Source organism: Abrus precatorius, unplaced genomic scaffold (genome assembly GCF_003935025.1).
Source record: "Abrus precatorius isolate BTA unplaced genomic scaffold, Abrus_2018 Scaffold7, whole genome shotgun sequence".
In the NCBI taxonomy this organism is placed as follows: domain Eukaryota; kingdom Viridiplantae; phylum Streptophyta; class Magnoliopsida; order Fabales; family Fabaceae; genus Abrus; species Abrus precatorius.
In genome coordinates this window covers 2,872,893-2,895,750 of record NW_020874417.1, presented here as the reverse complement: position 1 = coordinate 2,895,750, position 22,858 = coordinate 2,872,893, and the positions used below count along the sequence as shown (strand labels likewise).

The 22,858-nt window shown below is 26.3% G+C and overlaps 1 protein-coding gene across 1 annotated transcript; it reads left to right on the top strand.

The window, feature by feature from the left end:
- The first annotated feature begins 16,975 nt into the window (after positions 1-16,975).
- LOC113873581 (protein CUP-SHAPED COTYLEDON 3) lies at positions 16,976-21,668 on the top strand. Its single transcript, XM_027511763.1, has 4 exons — positions 16,976-17,144; positions 20,118-20,383; positions 21,237-21,390; positions 21,463-21,668. Exons 1-4 carry the CDS (start codon positions 16,976-16,978, stop codon positions 21,666-21,668), a joined length of 795 nt encoding a protein of 264 aa, XP_027367564.1.
- Positions 21,669-22,858: the final 1,190 nt, after the last annotated feature.

The following is a 22,858-nucleotide window of genomic DNA, read 5'->3' as shown; positions in this document are numbered from 1 at the left end:
TTATAAGTATATTTTTTGTTTTTAAAAAGAGAAAAGTTTTTTTAAAAATGAAATAAAAATTCTCTTAATCCTCTTTTTTTGCTGCCCGTCTCATTCTTTTATGCAGCGATTATTGTGTTAGGAAGAAAGAAATATTAGTAATATACTCTTTAATATTATTATTTATTAATTACAATTTAATAAAATTATAAAAATTATGTTGTTATCATTTTTTATTCTTAAATTAATATTTTTTGTAGTTTTTAATAAAATTTAGTTAATAATTAAAAATATGTTAAAAAATATATTACTAACAATTTTTCTTATGCAGAATATCCAAATTCAATTAAAATATAGCTTTATGTTACTGTTTATAGTAAATATATTAAAAAATAATAATGTGGATTAACATTCATATTTGGAGAAGATGCTACAAAATATCTATAATTTTCATTTATTTTTAAAAATTATTTTTTACATAGAAATAGTCTTCATAAAAATATATATAAAAATGCATGTAGTAATAACTTTATATATATATATATATATATATATATATATATATATATATATAATCATCACTTTTATATGCTTAAAACTAACATTAAAGCTATACCGATTTTAAGAAACGGTGGTTGATATGTCTGTGTAGCTAAAATGATCATCTCCTCTAAGAGTAAAGTTAATATAAACACCGTGTTGTTTAAAGAAAGTGCTATATTCAGCTTAGTTACAAAAAAAAAATGTTGGCCTTTTGTTTTGAAGGTTCGAAGTCTCTGATGAGATGTCATGTCCTTTTACTCGGGAGGGAGGAAACTTGGTAGAAACGTTTTAGTTTTGGTTATTTAATAAATGATAATTATCGTTTTCATAGCTGAAATTAAAATCAAATCAAAATGGAGGAATCTTTTATTAAACCATATATTTAACGACACACATGAGGAATATTCCTCTTTAAAGACGACGGGAGTGACGACCTTCTTTACTCAGCTAGATAATTTTATATTAAAAAAACTTCCAAGTAAAATATTTATTTATTTTTTAATATAAAGCAAGCTCTTTATTTATGTACAAAATCAACTGTCAGGTGGATCAGCTGATATAAGAGATTGCATTTTAAATTTAATTCTTCTTAAATATAGTTATATTAAATATTTAGAAGAAGAATTTTCTTGTAATGTGATTTAAATAAATTTTATTTTTATTTTTATTTACCAATCAAACTAAGTGTTTTCTTTGAAAATGTTTTTCGGAAACGTGGGTGACTCTTGAAATCTCCAACATCATAATTATAGTTCATTCTGTAGCATATTGATAATCTGGTGCTTCGATCTACTCAGTGGCTTTGATGATATTTAAATGGGTGCCTATGTAATGCAACATATGCCCCCTCACCTCTCTATCGATGAGATAACAATAAACAATTAACGAAGATAATTGGTTCAAATTAAGGCTGGACCCATCATTGATTCTATGAAACATAATCATAACTTTACGTGAAAGTTAAGTATGCATCAGTTTGGACGATATGGCGCATTAAGTATTAACATATAGTGGCAAACAATATACAATGTTTTTCTTCAATAATATATAAACAGCGACACGTAAATATAATAGATTGAAATTATTTGTTATTAATTTGCTTCATCATCAGTAGACAGCTTATTTTTGTTCAGGATATACAGCAATATCATGTGTTCCCTCATCTGACAAACTTGCTAGTTAGTTGTGAAAAAGTGCACACTCTTCTGGTTTGATTTTGCATAGCCTAAGACAATTAGGTTTGGTCTATATTATGTCATCCAAATCATCAATGCAATAAGCTACACTGATACGTAAACAGCACCAAATCATACTGTTTAATTCATATGTTTATGTTTAGAACACTTTGAAAAATTGTAATCATAATTTTCTTTTTTTCCTAAAAACTTTTGGTCAAATTAATTAGTTAACTAGAGTTCCAAATGAAGTTCAAACTTTTTTCTTTTTATACTGCAATTACTTGAATGATATTATAATTTTAAAAACATAATTATATGCATAACATAAATAATTTGGATAAATATATTAAGGAACGTATAAATAGATCTAATATAATACAAATTACATTAATTAAATTATGTATAAAATTTTTTAAAGAGACATATTAATTCACAACCAAATCAAATCAAATCTCTACTTTTAAAATGTGTGCGCGCACACCTAATATCTAAATCTTGACTTCTAACCTTGTCTTTCCCTTTATTAAGTGCATGTGTGCATGCACACACAATAACCATAATGAAATTAAATTTCTACTTTGATTTTTGTCTTACTCTTTCTTAGATATTAAAAAACCAAGTAATTACCATTATAAAATTTTTAATAACGCAACAATATTGAACATGCGATCTCCATTTTGACGAGTGTACATCATTCAAGATAAAGTCATTCGTCAATGAGGTAATTTATTGCTTAATACTCTATTAAAGGTTATGAATGATTAGAGATAATTTAACTCAAAAAAGGGTTGGCCAAACTTATTATTATTTTGAATTTGTCCCTCATGGGAAAATACACGGTACAGAAAAGCCAACAGCTGCATCGGATCCAAAGAAACTAAAAATCCCAGTGCATATGTTAAAATTTATCCCTTCATTAATTAAAATAATATTTTTATTAAATATATAGATCAACTTTACAAAAAAAAATCATATAAATTTAAAAATAATTGATATATATTTCATTGAATAACTTTATTTGACTGTATACTTTATATTTTAAATATTAATTTTAAGATTACATTTTTACATTTGTTCGGATATTCATTTAAAGTTACTAAACAAAGTAATTTTAACTAAATTTATTCTTAAATTAATTTAATTTTCTACCGTTAAAAATAACATTATAAAGTTGTATGAACAATGTCAAGATTAATAATGAAGAATTGTGATAGTTTACAGAAATAACTTCAAATCTTTACACAGTCTTTGTAAAATTAAAACACGAACCATTGTTATAACCGTAACCGATAGATGAAAAAAATGAAATAGTTATTTTTCTTTGAACTCAAACTTTAAACCTTTAGAATATGGTAAAAAAATATTTTTGTTTTTTATTATAAAATATTTAAATAAAAATGATGAAAAAATATATTTTTCTATTTTTAATTGTTTTTATATAAATCTTTAAAAATAAAAAAATAACAGTTTTATAATAAAATAATATTTTATTAAACAAAATAAAACCACATATGAGGACAGAATAAGCTTGTAAAAGTGCTACTGTTTGTAGAACAATAATGGAAACCGCAAGGCAATAATTTGAGAAGCTGATTGATAGATTGATTAAAAGTGGTGACAAATGTAATTATGTGTCAGTGAATGTGGACATCCAAATGTTAATTGACGCTGCTCATACAACTCTTCTTCCATTCTCATTCAAATTTTCATAATCATTGCATTCACTTAACACAATTCATAACTCTCTGCCTCTCATTTCTGATGAATCTGTAATGTTCAAATAAGCATTATATTAGACCTCAATTGCATGCCCTGTCCTTCTCAATTCTTCTCTTGTAATATACAATTTTCCAATTATCACTTTGATAGCTACCCACTTCCCTTCTCCATCTCTATTATTGAGGTTTCTCACCAAAAAATATCTAAATTGATGCATTCACATATAATAATAAGAATAATAAGATTTTGATAATCAGACTCAACAATATCATTTATAAAAGAAAGAGAAAATTATTTACCAATTTCTGTTTTGACTACTTGTCAATTTTGATATTTTTTTATAAACATTTATAAAAAAAATATTATTTTATATTGATAGTTTTTCATTAATCTAAATAAATATATTGGTTCGATAAATGTTTTGATATATTTTGAATATTCATAATTGTGATCAGTAAAAAAATTTATAATTCTTCAACTGTGTTTGGTTGGGTATATTGAAGGGAATAGAAATTAAGAGCAGAAAAATTACGGAGAAATAGAGATAAATTGGGTATTTTTGGATGAGAAGAAAAAAAAAAAAAGAGATAGTTAAAATGGTGAGGGTTTATTTCATTTATTTAAAAAAGTAAAAAAACTGTTCGTTATTTTTTTTATCTTAGTTTTACTCATTTAAACAACATATATTGTTTTAATTTATTTGTGCTATGTTTACCATCTTACTTTTTTTTTCATATTTCTTTCATCTTTCGTCTGAACATACTTGAATGAAGGCAATGCAAATTATTGGAGCTCATTATGAAGAAAAAAAGAAAGAAAGGTAGATCTCACTCCATTTATTTTATAAATATGTTTCTTAAAACATATGATTGTTGACTGCAGACAAATTGTTTAGTTCTCATCATTCTTAAAAATGAAAGATCTTATTCTTCTTGTTATAGACCAATAATGGTTATTGAAGGGTACTTAATTATTGTCATTTTTTATGAGCATAGAAAAAAGTCATCATTAAGGGAATATATACTGTACCTTAAAAACGAAGTCATTTTTACATTATGCAAGACAACAGCTTTTTTATATTTTGTAAAGGATTGATAAACCATTGTGAAAATGAAAAAAAAATGCTTAATTTTGAGAGTAATCGTGATTAAGATTCAACTTGAATGGGATACATCAAATTAGAAAAATCTAGAGAGTCATTCTCAAAGAAAACATTATTTGTTTGGATCCAAATCGATCACATAACCGCAATCAGCCACACTGATATCTATTTCCTTCTCAAATTCTTTCCTTTAAACCACCCCACAATGATGTATATATTACATTAGTGCAATTTGCAATCGAAAAGAAAGGTATGAATAGAATCTAATCCACAGTGAGAGTTAAGGATCACATCTGTGCCAATAATCTGCAAAAGAAAAATAATTTGATAAGGATTCTTGATGTTTATTGCACAAGGACATGCACTGGATTTTGATTCGTGAGATTTAGTTGATTTCTTTCATCAATTCAATTCTTAATCTACTAATATATATATATAAGAACGTGGCCTTTTCTCCCTCCTTTTGTTTTAAAGAAACTTCAATTCTCCTAATCCCTTAGCCATAAACCTTCTATTGCTGGTTTTCTAGAAAATAAGAATGAACCCTCCATGCTGATGCTTTTAATGTAAAATTCATATGAAATGTAGCATAGTTATGTGATAAATCTAACAAATATAATTAGGATACTGATTAAATAAGTAAATATAAATATAAAGTATTTATTAAAATTCTACATTAAATAAAATTCTACATTAAATAAAAAACATATGAATTTAATTAAAATGCATTGACAGCATAACTATTTTTTACACTGTTATCGAATCATAAATTGAGATATCAACAAAAAATCATTAATTTATAAAATAACTAATATAAAAATTTACATTTACAATAATTGTTAGGATATTCATTAATCAGATCCCATAGAAGAAAATGCTTTTATACACAATTGCCCATTCCATTATATGAGTTGTTCAATATATATTCAACTAAAATGTAAAAAAGAACATAGTTTAAAAAAGGAATATATTTAAAATTAAAAATGATTATATATACACAACAAGATTAAAAAATTAAAATTAAAATTCAATGAAGTGTTTAGGGTTTAGGGTGGAAATAAAATAACTAATGAAGTCACTCTCAAATAAAGTACTAGGATTAAATACATAAAAATCAATTATATCAACGAATTATAAGATAAAGAAAAATAAAATAAAATAGAGTTTTAGATTATGCAAAAGTCCCAACAAGTACTCAATTATAGTATTAGAATGAAAAAAATTATTATATAATCAATCCCTATATATTTTAGGGATAAAAATGATAGCAGTGCATTACTTGGGATGATTTTAGAGAGGTTAAAGATAACTTGGATGGGTCATTTTCTTAAAAATGTGAACGTGATTGCATGGTCAACTGGGATCTAGATTGAATTTCAGCCATTAGATAATCTTTTTATTCACAAATCATCCAACAAGTTATATACAAAATTTACTCTTTGTTATATTAAGTTATAAATTGGATGTTTTAACATCGCTTTTTATAGATGCACATTTCATGCCTTTACTCTTTATTTTTTAATTGTATTTTTCTACAAACTTAATCAAATTTAATGTTTAAGCACTTTATTTAGTAGTTTGAGAATTCACTGTTAAAAACATAATCTATTTCCTCATAATCATTTGATCAATAAAGAGATATGTTTACAATAAATTGATTTTTTACTAAACTATTTTAAGTATTCAACAACCTTTAAAATGGACACAAAAACAGTCTTCAGGCGCACATGCACAATCGAAAAATTGCAACCAACTTAATATGTTATGTTATACATATGCATGCGTAGCATAGAAGATCATATATACAAGGTGATATTCAAAAGCCAAATATTTAAAAATCAACCTAAAAACTTTATCTTAGGGAATTAACAAATATAAATTTAAGTGACATTTTTTTCAGTCATAAAAGTAAGGGTTTAATTTCAATGCACTATGAATATATTCTAATTAAAATATTTAAAATAAATTTGCACAACATGTCACTTATTTTTATAGTATTAAAGATATTATATTGTTATAATAACATATAATTATACAAAAAAAAATAATTGATGTTATGGTAAAATTAATTAATCTCTTAATTTTTGTTATTAAGTTGGCATTATAAATTAAATTTGATTTATTATTATTGTAAAATTATGTTTTACATTACAATAAAATTGCCGTCTTCGTCGTGGTTATTATTATTATTATTATTATAAAATACTAATGATTAGAAACATTAAAGTCATTTAGTGGTTAATGTTATAATATATAATTAATCTAATGACAATCCAAAAAGTCCACATTCATATCATATATATATTTGAAGCAAAATGCAGTGTTTTTTTATCTGAAAGCTCAATGAAGATGAGGAAAATTGTACACACTAAGGGAAAAGAACAGCTATGTGTGGAGAGCCATGTAGCTCATATTTAGCTTTCAAATGACTGTAGGTGTAACGTGTATCCATACAGAACTATAGACGTTCTGGGGACTTCAGTGCCTTTCGCCTTACCTACCAAATAATGCAAAATCACTACATAATACAAACAAATAATTTTGTATCATGTGACGATCTTTTTAATAATTCTTTTACTTATTCTAAAATATTAAAATTTTTCATGTTATTATATTTTACTTTTTAAAATTGATTTTAAGCTTTTTTAACTGGAGTTGCAGATACTCTTGGATCTTGGTATATACTAGAATAAAAATGAAAATAAAACGTATAATGAGAAAAGAAAAAAAAAATAAAAGTAAAAGGAGGGTAGAAAGAAGGAGCTATTAGGCATATTGTTTGATATCATCAAATGAAAAAAAAAAAGAGTCAACTTTGTCTAAATACGTATGTTGTATGGTAATTTTTATTTAGGGAGAATTTCGAATGAATTAATTAAGAGAAAGAAACTAAAAATATATATAAAAAAAATGCACATTAATTCAAAGAAAAAAAAATAAAAAAATTAATTACTCTATAAATGAGACCATGTTTATTGTTGTTTTCTTTTTCCTTTCCAATATCATTCATAAAGAAGGGCTACAAAAATGTTAGGCCTAAAGAGACTCCATAATTCCAAAATATCTTCCGAAGTCTTAATAATATTCAATGAATGTATTTAAAACAATGTGTTGTTACTAATTTTTTTATACCATAAAAGGGATGAACCATTTCTTCCATCTCACTCCAACAATACATATTGAGAAGGGCAAATCATTGAAAAACACTCGATGCAATTATTAAATAATATCATTATTTAGAAAAAAGTAGATAAAATATTTTGGGTATTTTTCATTTAACAAAAAAATTATTTAAATATTATATTTTTATGTCTTTAATTTTCAGCCTAAGAAAATTCCTTAGAAAATATTTATTTAAGAATATGAAATTATACTTTAGAAAATAAATTTGTCACTTTTCACTCAAACATATACATAAATTAAAATTAAAAAATATATATATTCTTATTTTAGATTAAAACAATTAAAAAGATCACTTTAAATTCAAATTGTATATACTCTTTATTTTTCTTTTTATGCTTTTAAATTTTTATTTTTATTTTGAAGCTCGATCCTTAAATAATATATCTTTTGCTCATCCGAAAAATAATGTTATATATAATATATGAATAATAGTTTAATTTTAATATATTGTCATTGTAAATTTTTTATGTTGACAATTAACTAAAATTATATTTTTATTTTAAATTAATTATTATAAAAATTAATATTTTTCATATAACATTTTATAATTATATAATAATTTAAAAAAATTATACTGTCAAAATATTTATTTTGTATTCTAAAAATAATTCTTAATTTTTTAACCTAACCTTCTATTTATTAAAAGAAATAATAAATACTGAAACTTTTATATGTTTTGAACTTTCACATTGATGAGCATTCAGAAGATTGAAGCTTTTGGGAGAATAATTTTTATCACAAGTTGTTTAGATTCATATGTTTCCATATAAAGTAATTATGGTCTCTTGTCATTATTTTATAAAGGTTATTATAACAGTATCATATACCAATACTGGTTTTATCCATCAATTTAAAAAATATTATTAGACATATTATATATCGACACTAATAAGTTAATATAATAACATGATATGTCGATAATATAAATATATTTTATAAAAAAAATTGTTTGCTAGTATATAAACTGTCATGCATCATTTAAATTATCTTATTTATAAAAAAAAACAAAATTTAATATAAAAATATATAACTTAATTTATTTTCTATATTTGGAATAAGATAAAAGTGTAAAACCTAAGCATAAGTTACTGAAGAGAAGGGTTAAAAGTTGGAAGTTTAAAGTTGGCAAATTAGTTGATTAAGTTTAAAATATTTTACAAGAAATTTTATTAAATTATCTATAAGTGTAAAATAACATCGAAAGATAATTTAATTACTTGAACTTAAAATTTGGTAACTGTATATATCTTCAAGTATCACTTTTATATTTTAATTTATTTTAAATATTTTATTATCTTAGAAATCATGATGAATTTTTTATTCTTATTTTTATATGCTTTTTTTTATCAAATTAATTAATATAATACAAATAGAATTATACTATAATTTTTATGAATTTATATTAAAGACATTTTTTAAAATGCAAGAGAAAAATACAATAACACTTTATAAGCTAATTAGTAAAAGTTTTACTAAACAAATTTAATTAGTTTAAACAAGCTTTCGAAGTTAGTCAAATGGGTTAACTAATTTATATTGGTATAAACAATCAATATGTGAAAAAGAAGCAAAATAAGGCATGCGGCGCACACACTCACGTCTATTTTTCTTTTTCTGAAATGAGAAAAAAAGTTTAAAAAAAAAGGAAGTAATTATATAATGAATTAACAAATACATCATTGTCTCAGTTATATTTTGTTATATGGAAAGGATATAATAAATATCATTAGCATGGTTTCATTTTCTTTCTTTTATATTTTATTCTTTTTTATTTTTCTCTAAAATCATAAATTATTTTTATCATGTTTTTCTCTTTATTTCTTCTTCTATAATTTGTTTTGTTTTTATTATTTATATTATATTGTTTTATCATTAAAAAATTAAAGACTAATAATGTAAATTTATAATGTCTATATTAATAATTTTTATTCTTATTTATATTATTGGAGGTAAATTTAATGCTTAATTATTAGTATATGATATAATTTTTAACATAAGTAAATGCATAAACTTCAATTGAAGAAAGAGTGTGTTATACAAAGCCCATCATGAGTCACGTCAATGAATATTATAAGAATATTGATTAAGAAAACTATCAATTTTAATAAAATAAGCTTTTAATTAATTTTTTTTAGTTTACAATATTGTAACTAGTATTTAAAAAAAATATTAACATAATACACAACAGTTAAAAGACTCAGTATCACTCTCCATGTATTGATTGTTTATGAATGTTATAATTGAATTATGTTATTTATATAATATTAATTTTTTTATTGGATTACTTATTTTATCACACATTTTTTTAATGATACAGAAATATAAATACAATTAACATTTCAGTGTTCTTAAATAATTGGCACTACTAAAATTCGCAGATGTAATAGTTATATACATATACATGCAGTGGGATCTGGTTGACCCTACTGGCTAGAAGTTAAGAGTCTAGATGCTCCCTCTTAATTTCTATTTTTATTATTATCTTTTTTTTTAATGTATCCTTAAGAATATATAATAATATAACTTTTATTAAAAATTATATAATTTAATATATAATTTTTGTAAAACTGTTTGCCTTTTATAAAAAATTATGACTTCAATTTTTATTATATTACTTAATATTTTCCATATTTATTATTTTATTAACTAATTAAAAGTACAATTATAAAAAATAATTATTTCTAAGTTTTATAAAATGATAATAAATTAATAAAATTACTAAGATATAAAATATATTATATTTTAAGTAACAAATATTATTTATTATTTACATTGTATATTTTAAAAATATACATTAAAAATTCATGAAAATAAAGTTACTCTAAAATTAACTCTTAACAATATTATTTCGTTTAATTTTTTTTATAAATATTAAATTCTATTGATATAACTGTTTGATTAAAAAAATTAAATATATTAAATTTTAAAAATCATTCAAATAAAATAATTGACATTTTAGTACACAATTTAATTTTAATGTAAATTATTTAATTTATTACACTTTGATGTTTGTAATATATTAAATTAACTTTAAATTCAAAATTCAAAATTAAACTAAAATAATTTGTATTATTAAATTTACATGCATGATAAATATTATATTATATTATATTAACAAACTTTGATATCAGCATGTTAATATTATATTATTTAGTAATTGAATTGATAAATTTAGTATGTATAATAAATTAGTAAATAAAATTATTTATAAATTAATTTAAAATTGAATTATATTTTATTAAAAATATAAGATTTAATATTAGTAATAAATTAAATTTGATGATATGTAATTTTGAATGAAAATTTATTAACACATGTTTTAATTGTGTGTTGTGAGATATGCGTTAAAAACTTGTATTATAATTATTTGTGGTTTATTTGTCTGTAGGACTCATCACAAAGGGCGCCGCAAATTGGTAAGCTGACACGGAACGCAACTAATTACACTGCCACTCCCATTCAACCTTTTTGCGTCACATTTTATATATTCATTTTTTTAAAATTACTATTATTATTTATTTATTACATATTTTTCATGTATTTCTCTTTTTGTGTATTTGCTCCTCCCAATATCCAACCCAATCATATCCACACAAAGCCACAAATGATTGGCACATTGTTATTTTAACATTTTGTTATATCGATATATTTATAATAAAATGATTTATTTCAAATTGATATTCTAAAAGTATTATTACATTTTTCATATAATTTCGGTTTTGACCAGTTTATTTATTTTTTATTATTTATCTGTTATTTTTAGAACACGCATAAAAAAATGATTAATATTTATATTAAATTTATTATTAAAATCCTAAGGTGCATTATATTATTTTTTTAATTTATAATAATTGTATAAAGTGTTTAAAAATTAAGGTAAAAATAAATAAATTTTAAAACAAGTTAATACTATTTTAAACTTAAAAAATAAACAAAAAAAATGTTCAAGAAAAAATAAATTAATGATGCATTTATGTATATACACACACATACACGTTCCTTTGTTCATGCATATTTTTTTCATTTATATGTTCAGAATTAAGAGCACTTGAATATTCACTCACCTGCATCTATTACCTATTTACAGTTCAAAATAAACTGGATGTGGTACTCAATTCCAAACTATGTGATGGTGGTGTTGTAGGTGGAGGCATCAAACTAGATATATCTGGCTTTATTGGTCATTGATTAATTGGATCATTAATATATGATTGCCAAGTTTCATTATTAAATATTGTCCACGTGTAATTTCTTAATGATAGCCAATCATATTCGAGGTCTCTATACGTGACCGATGATGCTTATACTTGTAGAAATCAATTTCCTGCGTTTTCAAGTTATCAGAAGAATCTTTGGATTTTTTCGTTATAATTTTTTTCTAATTTCTTATTTTCAAATCGATCGTACCAATATATTAAAACTGAAAATGACATAAAGTCCTAAATAGTGGGTCTGTCTGACGAATCGTTTATCCATTTAAGAGAACCATCGATCATATTCACAAATCACAAGTTTTTATTTTGGTGCTCTATAAAATTCCTTATGATGGTGGATTTCCTTGCAATGCTGCTAAACTTAAAAAAAGGCATGGCACAATAGCTTTTGACTAAGAGCTATAGCTAAAGATTCTAAATCTATCCTCCTTGTTTTTCATACATAACGATATTTCTTCAAAATTTTACATAGATGCATACGATTAATTCAAATCAATCAAGCTTTTTATTCTTATTATTCACAATACATAAATAATCTCTGCAAACTTTAAAACGAATGGCAGTTCATCTTTTATAATAAGAAACTGGTCACAGCCCGATCAAAATAAGAAAACCCCAAAAAGTTAATTTCAATCAATAGTTTAAGCAAAAAAAATATTTTTAATTATTTTCATTTTAAAATATTTTTAAACATAAATAAATAATCAATATATAAGATCGATGTATAAATTATTATTATTATTATTATTTAACTATTCGTTATATATATTTTTATCTTATCATATATATATCGTGATTCCTTTATGTTATTTTTAAACATTAACGGTTTGATTTCAGTGTAACTATGATTAAAATAATAAATCATAAATTAATGTCTTTACGAATTTAATGTTTGACTTGATTTTAAAGATATTGATAAATATATTAACATCACCTTGTATTTTCAAAGCATTTTTGCTTATATATGTATATATGAATTTGCTTATTGAGAAATGAGATTGATAATAAACTTCGGGCCTTTTATGGAAGCACACATAATATAATCACTCAAAGCAAAACAATGTAAAAGGAAGAAACCTTACATATTAATATGAGAGAGAGAGAGAGAGAGAGAGAGAGAGAGAGAAGTTACTCTCTTGAATCTCAAGTACGAAACTAAACTATTTTGGGTTGATTCTTTTAAAAGAAAGCAAGTTACTTTCATGATGATAATGTTGGGTAAAAGTAATGGCCAGTTATGAATTCACGATCTAATCAAGAAAACAACAACATTTTCAAAAAAGCGCGTAATATAAAGTGAATGAGATACTCATCTTTCTAAAAGTGCCTTGTGTAATCGAAGAGCAAAAGATGCCCATATTTATGCTTAAAGTTGTCGAGTAAACGTTATCTTAATAATATATACATTTTGGTTCAGCATAATCTTGGAATCCGATTAATTGTTATCTATGTCAAATAACTTATCCTATATCATTATACTCCCAGAAGCACTTCCCACTAAAAGTGTTAAAATCTCTCTCAGTAAAAAATCAAAATTACAGATTCAAATCGCATAAAAAAAAGATGTTAAAAGTTTTGACATCCAAAAGTATACGAGACACTTACATGAGCATACGCACACATATAGAAATAGAGAGAAAAAAAAGGAACAATTTATATTAATTTGTTCTACATATACGAAAGAAAGAAGAAAGAAAAATATTATCTTACTAATCCCATATATGGCACTATATTGTTAATTGATGATTAAGTACTAACTAACTAGCATGAAACAGTAAAAGGATTTTCTTGTTATCCAAGTCTTAGGATAATCATTGAAATTAATTATTTAAACATTAAAACTAGGCTCGATAAAAATAGAAATATATTCAAGAAGTGACGATGTGGCTATAGCCATATTCGAACATGAAAGTGGGAGAATGCCACGAGGGTATGCGCGTAGCTTTATGTTGACATGGCTAGAATTCATTGGCTGCTGTAGATTGACTTAAGAAACCTTGAGACTGATTAATAAGAATACTGGACGATTATTTTACTTTGTAAGAGTTTGGTTGAATTAGGGGCTATATCCCCCTCCCCTTTTTGTTCCATCTCTAAATAATATGTAAAAATAAAATAAAATAATTTGAAAATGAATAATAAAAAAAGAATATAAAAACTTCTATTATGATTTGAAAGACACATTAAAAAATGATTGGAAGACATACATTGGAAAGAAATAATTGGCCCGAAAGAGAGGAGAGGAATATGAAGCCGTCACTCATTATCCAACATCTTCCTGGCCTTGAATTCACCTAACATAGTTCCATCCTTGGACAAAACCCTAACCTTGATCACAATCATTTGTTATAATCTTCTTCTTGGGGAGGGATAGATAGTCATTATGTTATTTTAGAATAATCTTCTACGTCAAGCCCTCGTAATGACGTGTATGTTGAATGTGTGGTGCTGGCATCACATGTGTCCTCCAGCGCATGCTCAACTCCCCGTTGATTCAGGGTTTCAAAGAAAATAACATTTTTTTAACAAGTTATCTATGCTATTCTCTACGCTGTTTTCACTTTGCGTAAGACTTCTACCCATAGTCTATTATTTGAAACTATATTAATTAAGTGCCAAATCTTGACTCCTTTCAAAATTAATGCATACCTGTTATATCTATAACTAGCTACCCTTTCATTAAGTTCTCTAGTTTCTTTAATGCATGATAACTTTAACTATGAAATAATTAAATATAAAATACTTACTCATTATTCATATATTTTGATTTAAATTAATATGTAAGTTATTAATTTAACTATTTATTATTATAAGTATTTTTAAAATATACTATAAATTTATGACATATATATAACTATTTAAAGTATTTTGATAAGTTAATAATTTATTTTTTTTCTTAAAAGAAAAAAAAAGCAATATTTATCCGATTGATGCAGAGTTTAATCTAAAATTACGTGAGTCACTGTTTCCCCGACAGGATATATGACCTTAGTTCCCTTTCAGTAACCGTGTCATCGTCCCCACTGAACTTCACCTTTGGGACCACTCGGTTCCCATTTCTTGCAATGGCGAAAAAGGTCCATATATCATCTTAATATGAAAATTGAAAAGTGACCAATTTTACAAGTAATCCTGGTATATCCTTCTTGGTTATATATTCTCTGTCGTTTTAATTAACACTTATATATCTATGTATATATATGATCATACTATGTTTTTTCTCCTCCTTTGTCATTGTCATATATACAGTGCCCTTGAGACGTAATTAAATGTCCTATAATTAAAAAATATGTAGAAATATTTTCATTATGTATGATCAAATAGTTGAAGAAAAGAGAGTTAGGACCCCCAGTCGAGTCATCATCCATACATACTCCCTTCATTATCATAATTTATTTAGATGATCCACGCTGAGACAAATATCATTTTTGTCCGCATCTATATTATTATTGCTCCTGCTTGCATCTCTCATCATTCAGAAACAAATCAAAAAGGGCAAAAAAATCACATATTAGAAATTAAAATTCATAGATAAGCTAGCATGCAACATGGCCTTATAATTAGGTCCTCCGCGGACCCCAGATCAAAGACAATTCTGGTGTCCCACAGCATGCATATCGTTCCAAACTATTATTCTGTGATCCAAAATGGAACATATGGGACTTGTATAAGTTCATGATTGGCATTAAATTCTAATTCCAGCTATATACATGAATTATTTATTGTGTTTTTCTAAGTGCTGTCGTTGCTCAGCTGGGCTCACGAGGTTAATCAAATCTTTCAAGTGTTCTCGATGGAATCTTAATTGATACTTCCATTAAATAATTGGAAGCATGAACTTATTAATTGTAGCTCCTATATATGGATGTTCACTTCTTAAATATGGTCTGTGATTGACATTGCGTACTGTGAAGCTTTTTATGTGTTTCCTAACCCACCAATAAAACAAACAGATAGGGCCACATTTGTGTTTTGTGAAATGGAGCAAAAGTTTTTTAAATGTGCCATGGAGAAAGATTCAACATGCAAAAACATTGTCCCGCAAAAGTACCGGAAAGAAAAAAACGAAAAACGTGATTTTGGGATGATCTACAAGTAATTTCCTTGATTCAATGCACGCTGATAAAAAAAATTTAAACCATCGTCAATTGATTAATTAAAAATATATAAAACCGGAAAAGTGTTGGACTACTCCCACCAATGATCAGGTCTCATTGCTTGACATTTTGGGCCGAAACTTTTTTAACGAGATGGAACGAAAGTTGATTAATAAACGTCATTAAGGAAAAGTAAACGAAAGTGATTATTGGAATTCCAGTAGGATAGATACAAAAAAGACGGTTTGGAACACAAAGATTCTCATAATTAAATAAATATATTAAAACATATAGAAATATGCCTTTATCTAAATTATAAAATAAATTCAAGGTAGTTAAAAAAAGTAAGATATTTATAAAAGAAAATAAATGTATTGCTTTATTTTCATAAAAGGTATATACAACACGTTTTCTTCTTCCGGAAGACAATGGGGGCAAAAATAACTTTTTTAATAATAATGCAAATAAAAGGGTATTTTGGAGGCTTTCTCTAATAATTTTACATGGCTTTTTCCCCATATATGTTGCAGAAAATAAATCAATCATTCTACTCTTTTTAGTTATTCGACGCTTTCTTGTAACTTTGGTATTTCTTGAAACTTCTTACTATATTTCCAACCAGTTACACAAGCATGGCCCTGCCTGAATATTGTAGTAAAGAAATTTTATATGGCAAAGTCTCTTATCCATCCTAACTATATATATATACACGGTACCAACCCTCCTCCCATAATACCTTATATTTCTAATATCCAGAGGGAGTAATCCAAACCTTCAATTATATTGATTTTCCATATTTCTATATGGCCACCTCTACCATATATATCCATAAACCACTACCCATCTAAATTTTCAAAAAGATCTCAATTAGATTTCCCTATTTCGTTCTCTCTCTAAGCTAGCTATTGCACATCTTTATACTCTTCTTTCATAGATCATCTCCTTCAAAACAGCAAATTCATGGGCCTTAGAGACATTGGTGCTTCACTGCCTCCTGGCTTTCGGTTTTATCCGAGCGATGAGGAGTTGGTCCTTCATTACCTTTACAAAAAGATCACTAATGAGGAAGTTCTGAAGGGTACCTTAATGGAAATCGACTTGCACACGTGCGAGCCATGGCAGCTTCCTGGTATATATTCATATGACCTTTCTTTCTTTCTTTCTTTTTTTCAATTATAAGCCATATATATATTACATTAATTATCATCCTTGCTTGATCTCGTTAATCTTAAGCGGTTCCTGACAAATCTTTGTTTTGCACTGCATGAGTTCTATTTTTGTTTCCCTTGCTTATCTTTCTGGTGTCTTTTGTGATTAATGATAATCACAATGGTTACTTCACATTCACAAAAGAGGGTATAGTTTAATCCTTGTTTGTTCATAAACATGGTGCCGACAGGCTTCAGTAACTCAAACGAAATATTCTAAACAATTCAGGAAATTAACATAAATAAAAGGGCAACATGTCTAGCGTTTATAGTTATTGAAAAGTAGCAGAGTTTTGCCTCAAGAAGAAGAGCGAAAGCTGAGAATACATTAAAATAATAAAAAAAATATAGAGATGGAGGAGGGGCTGTTACAGTTACGTTACGGGTAATAGTTTATTCATTTCCTCAATGATTAAGGTAATGCTAACTTCTTGATGAATACTCGTCTCTCCCAATAAAAAAATCATGTCAGTTCCTCATAGAAATATATAATATACTACAACTTGATTTGTTATCAAAATTTATCAACCTTATTTTTTCGTCTTTCAAATTTTACATCTCTTTCTCTCTTTATTTTTTTTTCTTATCACATCACTGATCATAGTTATTATTTTTTAATATATCTTTTTCTTCCGTTCTAACGTGTATACTCCCGTGTGAAATCATCATTTTCTGAAAACATATATATGACTATATGAGCCCTTATAATTGCTTTTGTCCTTTTAATGTTTGTACATAGTTGTTTTTGGCTGTAAGCGCGTCACAAACACGTTCATTTTTTAATATTGCTTATAAATCTTTTTATGAAAGATCGCAACCATGACTTTTGTCTGCCTGCTGTGTAGATTCTATATTCCTCTTTCTTTAAACCTATTTATTCCGTTCCAAGCTATTTCCTACCATTTTCTTTCTTCAGTCAAAAAAAAAAAAAAAAAACTTCACCTTGCACTCTATTTCTGTGGTTAGTCAATTGTTATTCTTCCACAGAATAATACACAGTGCAAGACTTTGAAGAATTACTTCAGTTTAATTTCTCACAGTACTTTCTTCAGTGAGATTAATTATTATATTATCCATTTTTATTTATGTACTTTATATAAAGGAGGTATTGGATATACCTATGCTGAAGTAGAAGACACTATTGCGCCATACCTTTTTGTCCCTCAATCACTTATCCCGTGTTATCTGTATTTGGTATCAAAACAAATGTGATTTACATGCATGGCCTATATCTGCACATGAGGGTCATTTTCATATTCAAATATCGTCTCTATTACATTGTTAGTTCACCGCAAGTACCAAAACCGTTGACACCAAACCTTGTTAATTTCCCGGTACATGCATTTATGTATATAAATACATAAATGCATGCACATGCACCACACGAGCATTTGTTCTTCATATACAAATATTTTGGCTTTTTGCTCTTCATGAGTCCATGATATAAAGGTTTGTTTTACATCTATTTTAGATTATCAATAAATAATATAACAAGTAACATTCATTTAGTAGTACTTTTGAGAGCGATAATTGATGTTGCCGTACGTTGCAAAAAACAGTAATCGACCATTTGTCACAAATCCAAATTACCTGTTCACTGTGAGTGTTTCTTTCCCTATTTGTCTAATAGAGAAAATATTTAAACAAAAAAATTAACAATTAAGAGACAATGTTATATATCAACTACGTGTAATTTTTTGTTGGGGGGTAGAAATAAAGGGACAAGTGGTTTCTATCCATTTAAAGCAATATATTGTGTGCTTGGTTCTCTGCTCTCTCACCCCGGTCATGAATTTCAATGCATTGTTTTATGAAAAGTAAGAAATTGTTACTACTAAACAAACACGCTAATTTGTGCCCTCTTCGTTGTCACTCTGATTCATGCAAATATAGAATGGTTGTCACTTCAATTTACGCTTACAATGCATATATGTGACTTATATTGGATAATAATAATTCAATTATTGGTTAACACGTTTATCATTTTAGTTATTAGATTGGTGATATGTTTTTCTAAACAAAGCAAAAAAAAAAAAAGAAGTTAGATTGTAAACAATCAATACATGTCATTGACTAGAGTACAGGAGAGAAGTAACATTATATGCATAGAAATAGAAAAACTAATTTAAGAATATTTTTAAACATTATATATATATATATATATATACACACATTTTGTTTACAAGATTATTTACTATCCAAGTTTTGTCTCATTAACATTCATATGTATATCAACTATACATAAATAGGAGTTCAGAAATACTATTCTTGCTCATACTTATAATTTTCTTATGATTAAGATAAATATAAGAGAAGATTAGAAAATTAAGTGATGTGATAGAAAAAAAAATTGCATGTAAGAAAATATTGTAAAAATATATTTATAAAATGAAATAGATCTTAAGAACATACATATTATGTGTTCAGTCAATAATCTTTTTAAAGAATCGCCTTTTAATTTAACTATAAATGATTGATCTTTGTTGCGTAAATCACATATCCACAAATTCATGCACAGCATTATGAAAGCTGTAAAAGGGGTAAAAAGAAGAGATACAGAAACCACAAGTTACGCAATCTCATATATATAGTAAACACATTGAAACTTCCAAACACCGTCTTTAGGTCATCTTTATCCGGTTGGATTGGAAAATTGAAATTTGCAAGTCATTTATGAGCTAGCTGACATGTGATGTTGATTACACACGAGACCTAATTATTATCATCAGAATAATTATATTTCTCGGAGGCAATTAATTGTATAAAATGATAGTTCATATCGATGAATCTTTACATTTTTATCCTTATTATAATATATACCTACCTTAGTCATGTGTGGTCCATTTACTACCAAAAACTGACCCATCATGTGTTCATGCATGCGTGCACTACAGAGGTGGCTAAGCTGAATGCAACTGAATGGTACTTCTTCAGCTTTCGTGATCGCAAATATGCAACTGGCTACCGGACCAACCGGGCAACAATATCTGGCTATTGGAAAGCAACAGGGAAGGATCGTACGGTGTTCGACCCAATGACTCGTGAGGTTGTAGGGATGAGGAAAACATTAGTGTTCTATCGGAACAGAGCTCCAAATGGCATCAAAACGGGTTGGATCATGCATGAGTTTCGCTTGGAGACCCCACACATGCCCCCTAAGGTTGATTTTCACCTCTTTCTCTATCTCAATTTTCAAACGTGCAATGAATATCATTAATATTATCAAGTTTACACGATTTATACAATACTAAATGGCCACTTCATTAGGAATATACAGCCTATGATAAGTAAATGAGATTAGGGCGTATAGTACAGCAGGTGTCAATTCCCACGTAAGAGATTCAAACCTTATTATGATTGTAATTTCATTTAGCAATTGAAGCATTAAAGCTAGATGAATTGACTAATAGTTTCTTTATAAATAACTTTTTTTTTGAAAAAAAAACAGTATAGAAATTCAAGTTTTATTTATTATGTTTGATCACTTTCTTTAACAAGCTAGTAGCTAAATTAATAAAGTTCAAGACCTAACTCTAATTTGGATTAACTATTCAATATTTTTTTATGACAGACAAAAATAAAACAAGTTTTTTATATATATTACTATAAAATTACTCAAGACTCCTAATTTTTTAGAAGCTTTTTTATTTAATTTCTATAGATTATAAGATACATATATAAATTGATTTAAATTTATAAAAAAATATTTATTTCATCCGTTTTTTCCTCTCCTTTTAGTAAAATATATTGTACTAATAAGGTGTGAACATTGGAGCTGGAGCTGATTGGCTGAGCATCTTTCAGAGAGGGAAAAAAGTATGTATGAATGGAAGGACTTTATTGGTGCAATTGCTGTAGGTGTTTGAATTGGATAAAATAGAATATATTCGTTAGGGAAAAGAGATGGTTGGCATTGACACGTATTTTTGGTGTGAGGATTAAGCTTCTTTAAGCGTGTATTTTGGGTTTACATCTATTTTTGCTAATTAGTTCAAACTTTTTGTTGATTACAGGAGGACTGGGTTTTGTGTAGAGTGTTTCACAAAGGCAAAGCAGACAACAGTGCCAAACTCAACCCACAACTCATGTTTGAGACCACAACACTTCCATCCCTAACTTTGGCTTCGTCATCTCCAACCAACCAAACCACACCGGTTGGGTATAACCAACTTGCCCCTTTCTCCTCCTCAATGGCAACCCATCATCATCATCATCATCATCATCCAAATCAGAACGAAAACAACAATTCTAATTTCATGAACATCCTTCAGTTTTCTAAGGAAACAAACACCAACTCTAGCAGTGTTACTCAAATTAGTCCTGATGATGGATATGGCTTCTTATGGAACATGGATATGGAAGAAAATAGCTTTCATGATGGCATGGACTCAAACTTGGATGGAATGAGATTCGAGGTGGATAATAATAGTATGGTCTTGATATAAAAATTAAATTAAATAAAAAAGTGTTATTTGTACATATACATACATATACATATGTATGCTTCATATATCTCAGGCTACGGGAATTGTCGATTTGTGATGTGATGATGGTGTTTGGTTTCATGGGGCAAGTCACGTGCTTGGGTGCATGGTCATTGTTCAAGTGGTGCTCAGTGTGATTTAGGTTTTCTTTCCCTTTTTTTTTAATTATTTTTTGGGTGGGGGGAGATTACACAGATTAGCATTTGTAGAGGGAATTAGTGATCCTTTTAATTATGTACAATTTGTTAATTTATATATATTTAGTGTCCAACAATTAGTCACCAATTCTATTTATTACTTTTTAGATTGTTTTTTATCATTCAAATTTTTTAAAATAAAGGATATTCCCATTAGTGAATAAATATTTCTTCTTTTTTATAAAGTAAAAACTATCGAAGATTATATGCATGGAAATTTACAGCATTGGATAAATGAGTGTAAAAACTTAAAAGAGTAAAGAAGGACTGCATATCTAACTTAATTAACTACGATTTTGAAAAGCTTTGTGTTGATTTTATTTTGCTTTGGGGCAATATGAGGCAAACGTGAATGTATAAAAAAAAATACTACGTAATATAATTTTGAAATGTATTTTTTATTATTGGTCTAAAGACATTTACTTTATTAATTAATTTTAAAAAAACTATTTTAACTTTTAAAAAAATTTATCGATCACAAACAATGTATATTATTAACATTTTTCTATGAAAAAACGTAATGAATTGGGCGCACCATAAGCCAATTGCGTTAATTTTTATTTTTATTTCTATATTTATCTATCCTTATAGCATTTGTGTTTCCGCTTGAGTATTTTAAAAAATAATATGTTTTTTTTATATTATTTTTAGTTTTGTTTCCTATGAGCTAAAAAGATTGAAATATAAAAGAAAGAGCTAAAAAAACGGTGTTGATTTTTTTATTTTCAGCATTATACCAAAATATGTGCCCAACAAAATTCAATCACTTGGACCAATGCCTCATAACTTAAAAGAATTAAAATCTAAATAAAATAAATTATAAATAAAATATGTATTTGTATTCATACTTTTACGTATAGCAACTTTATTACCTCTACTCATATTCAATAAATATATGTATATTATATGTGTACTCAATTTTATTATTTGCATTTTAGTTAAATAAAATGTGCT

Bases quoted from the DNA above. Each gene is read 5' to 3' on its own strand.
- LOC113873581 (XM_027511763.1), top strand. From the start codon at position 16,976: ATGGGCCTTAGAGACATTGGTGCTTCACTGCCTCCTGGCTTTCGGTTT. The intron at 20,384-21,236 runs GTTGATTTTCAC...TGTTGATTACAG, and splicing joins CCCCACACATGCCCCCTAAG to GAGGACTGGGTTTTGTGTAG. The intron at 21,391-21,462 runs AACTTGCCCCTT...ATCAGAACGAAA, and splicing joins CACACCGGTTGGGTATAACC to ACAACAATTCTAATTTCATG.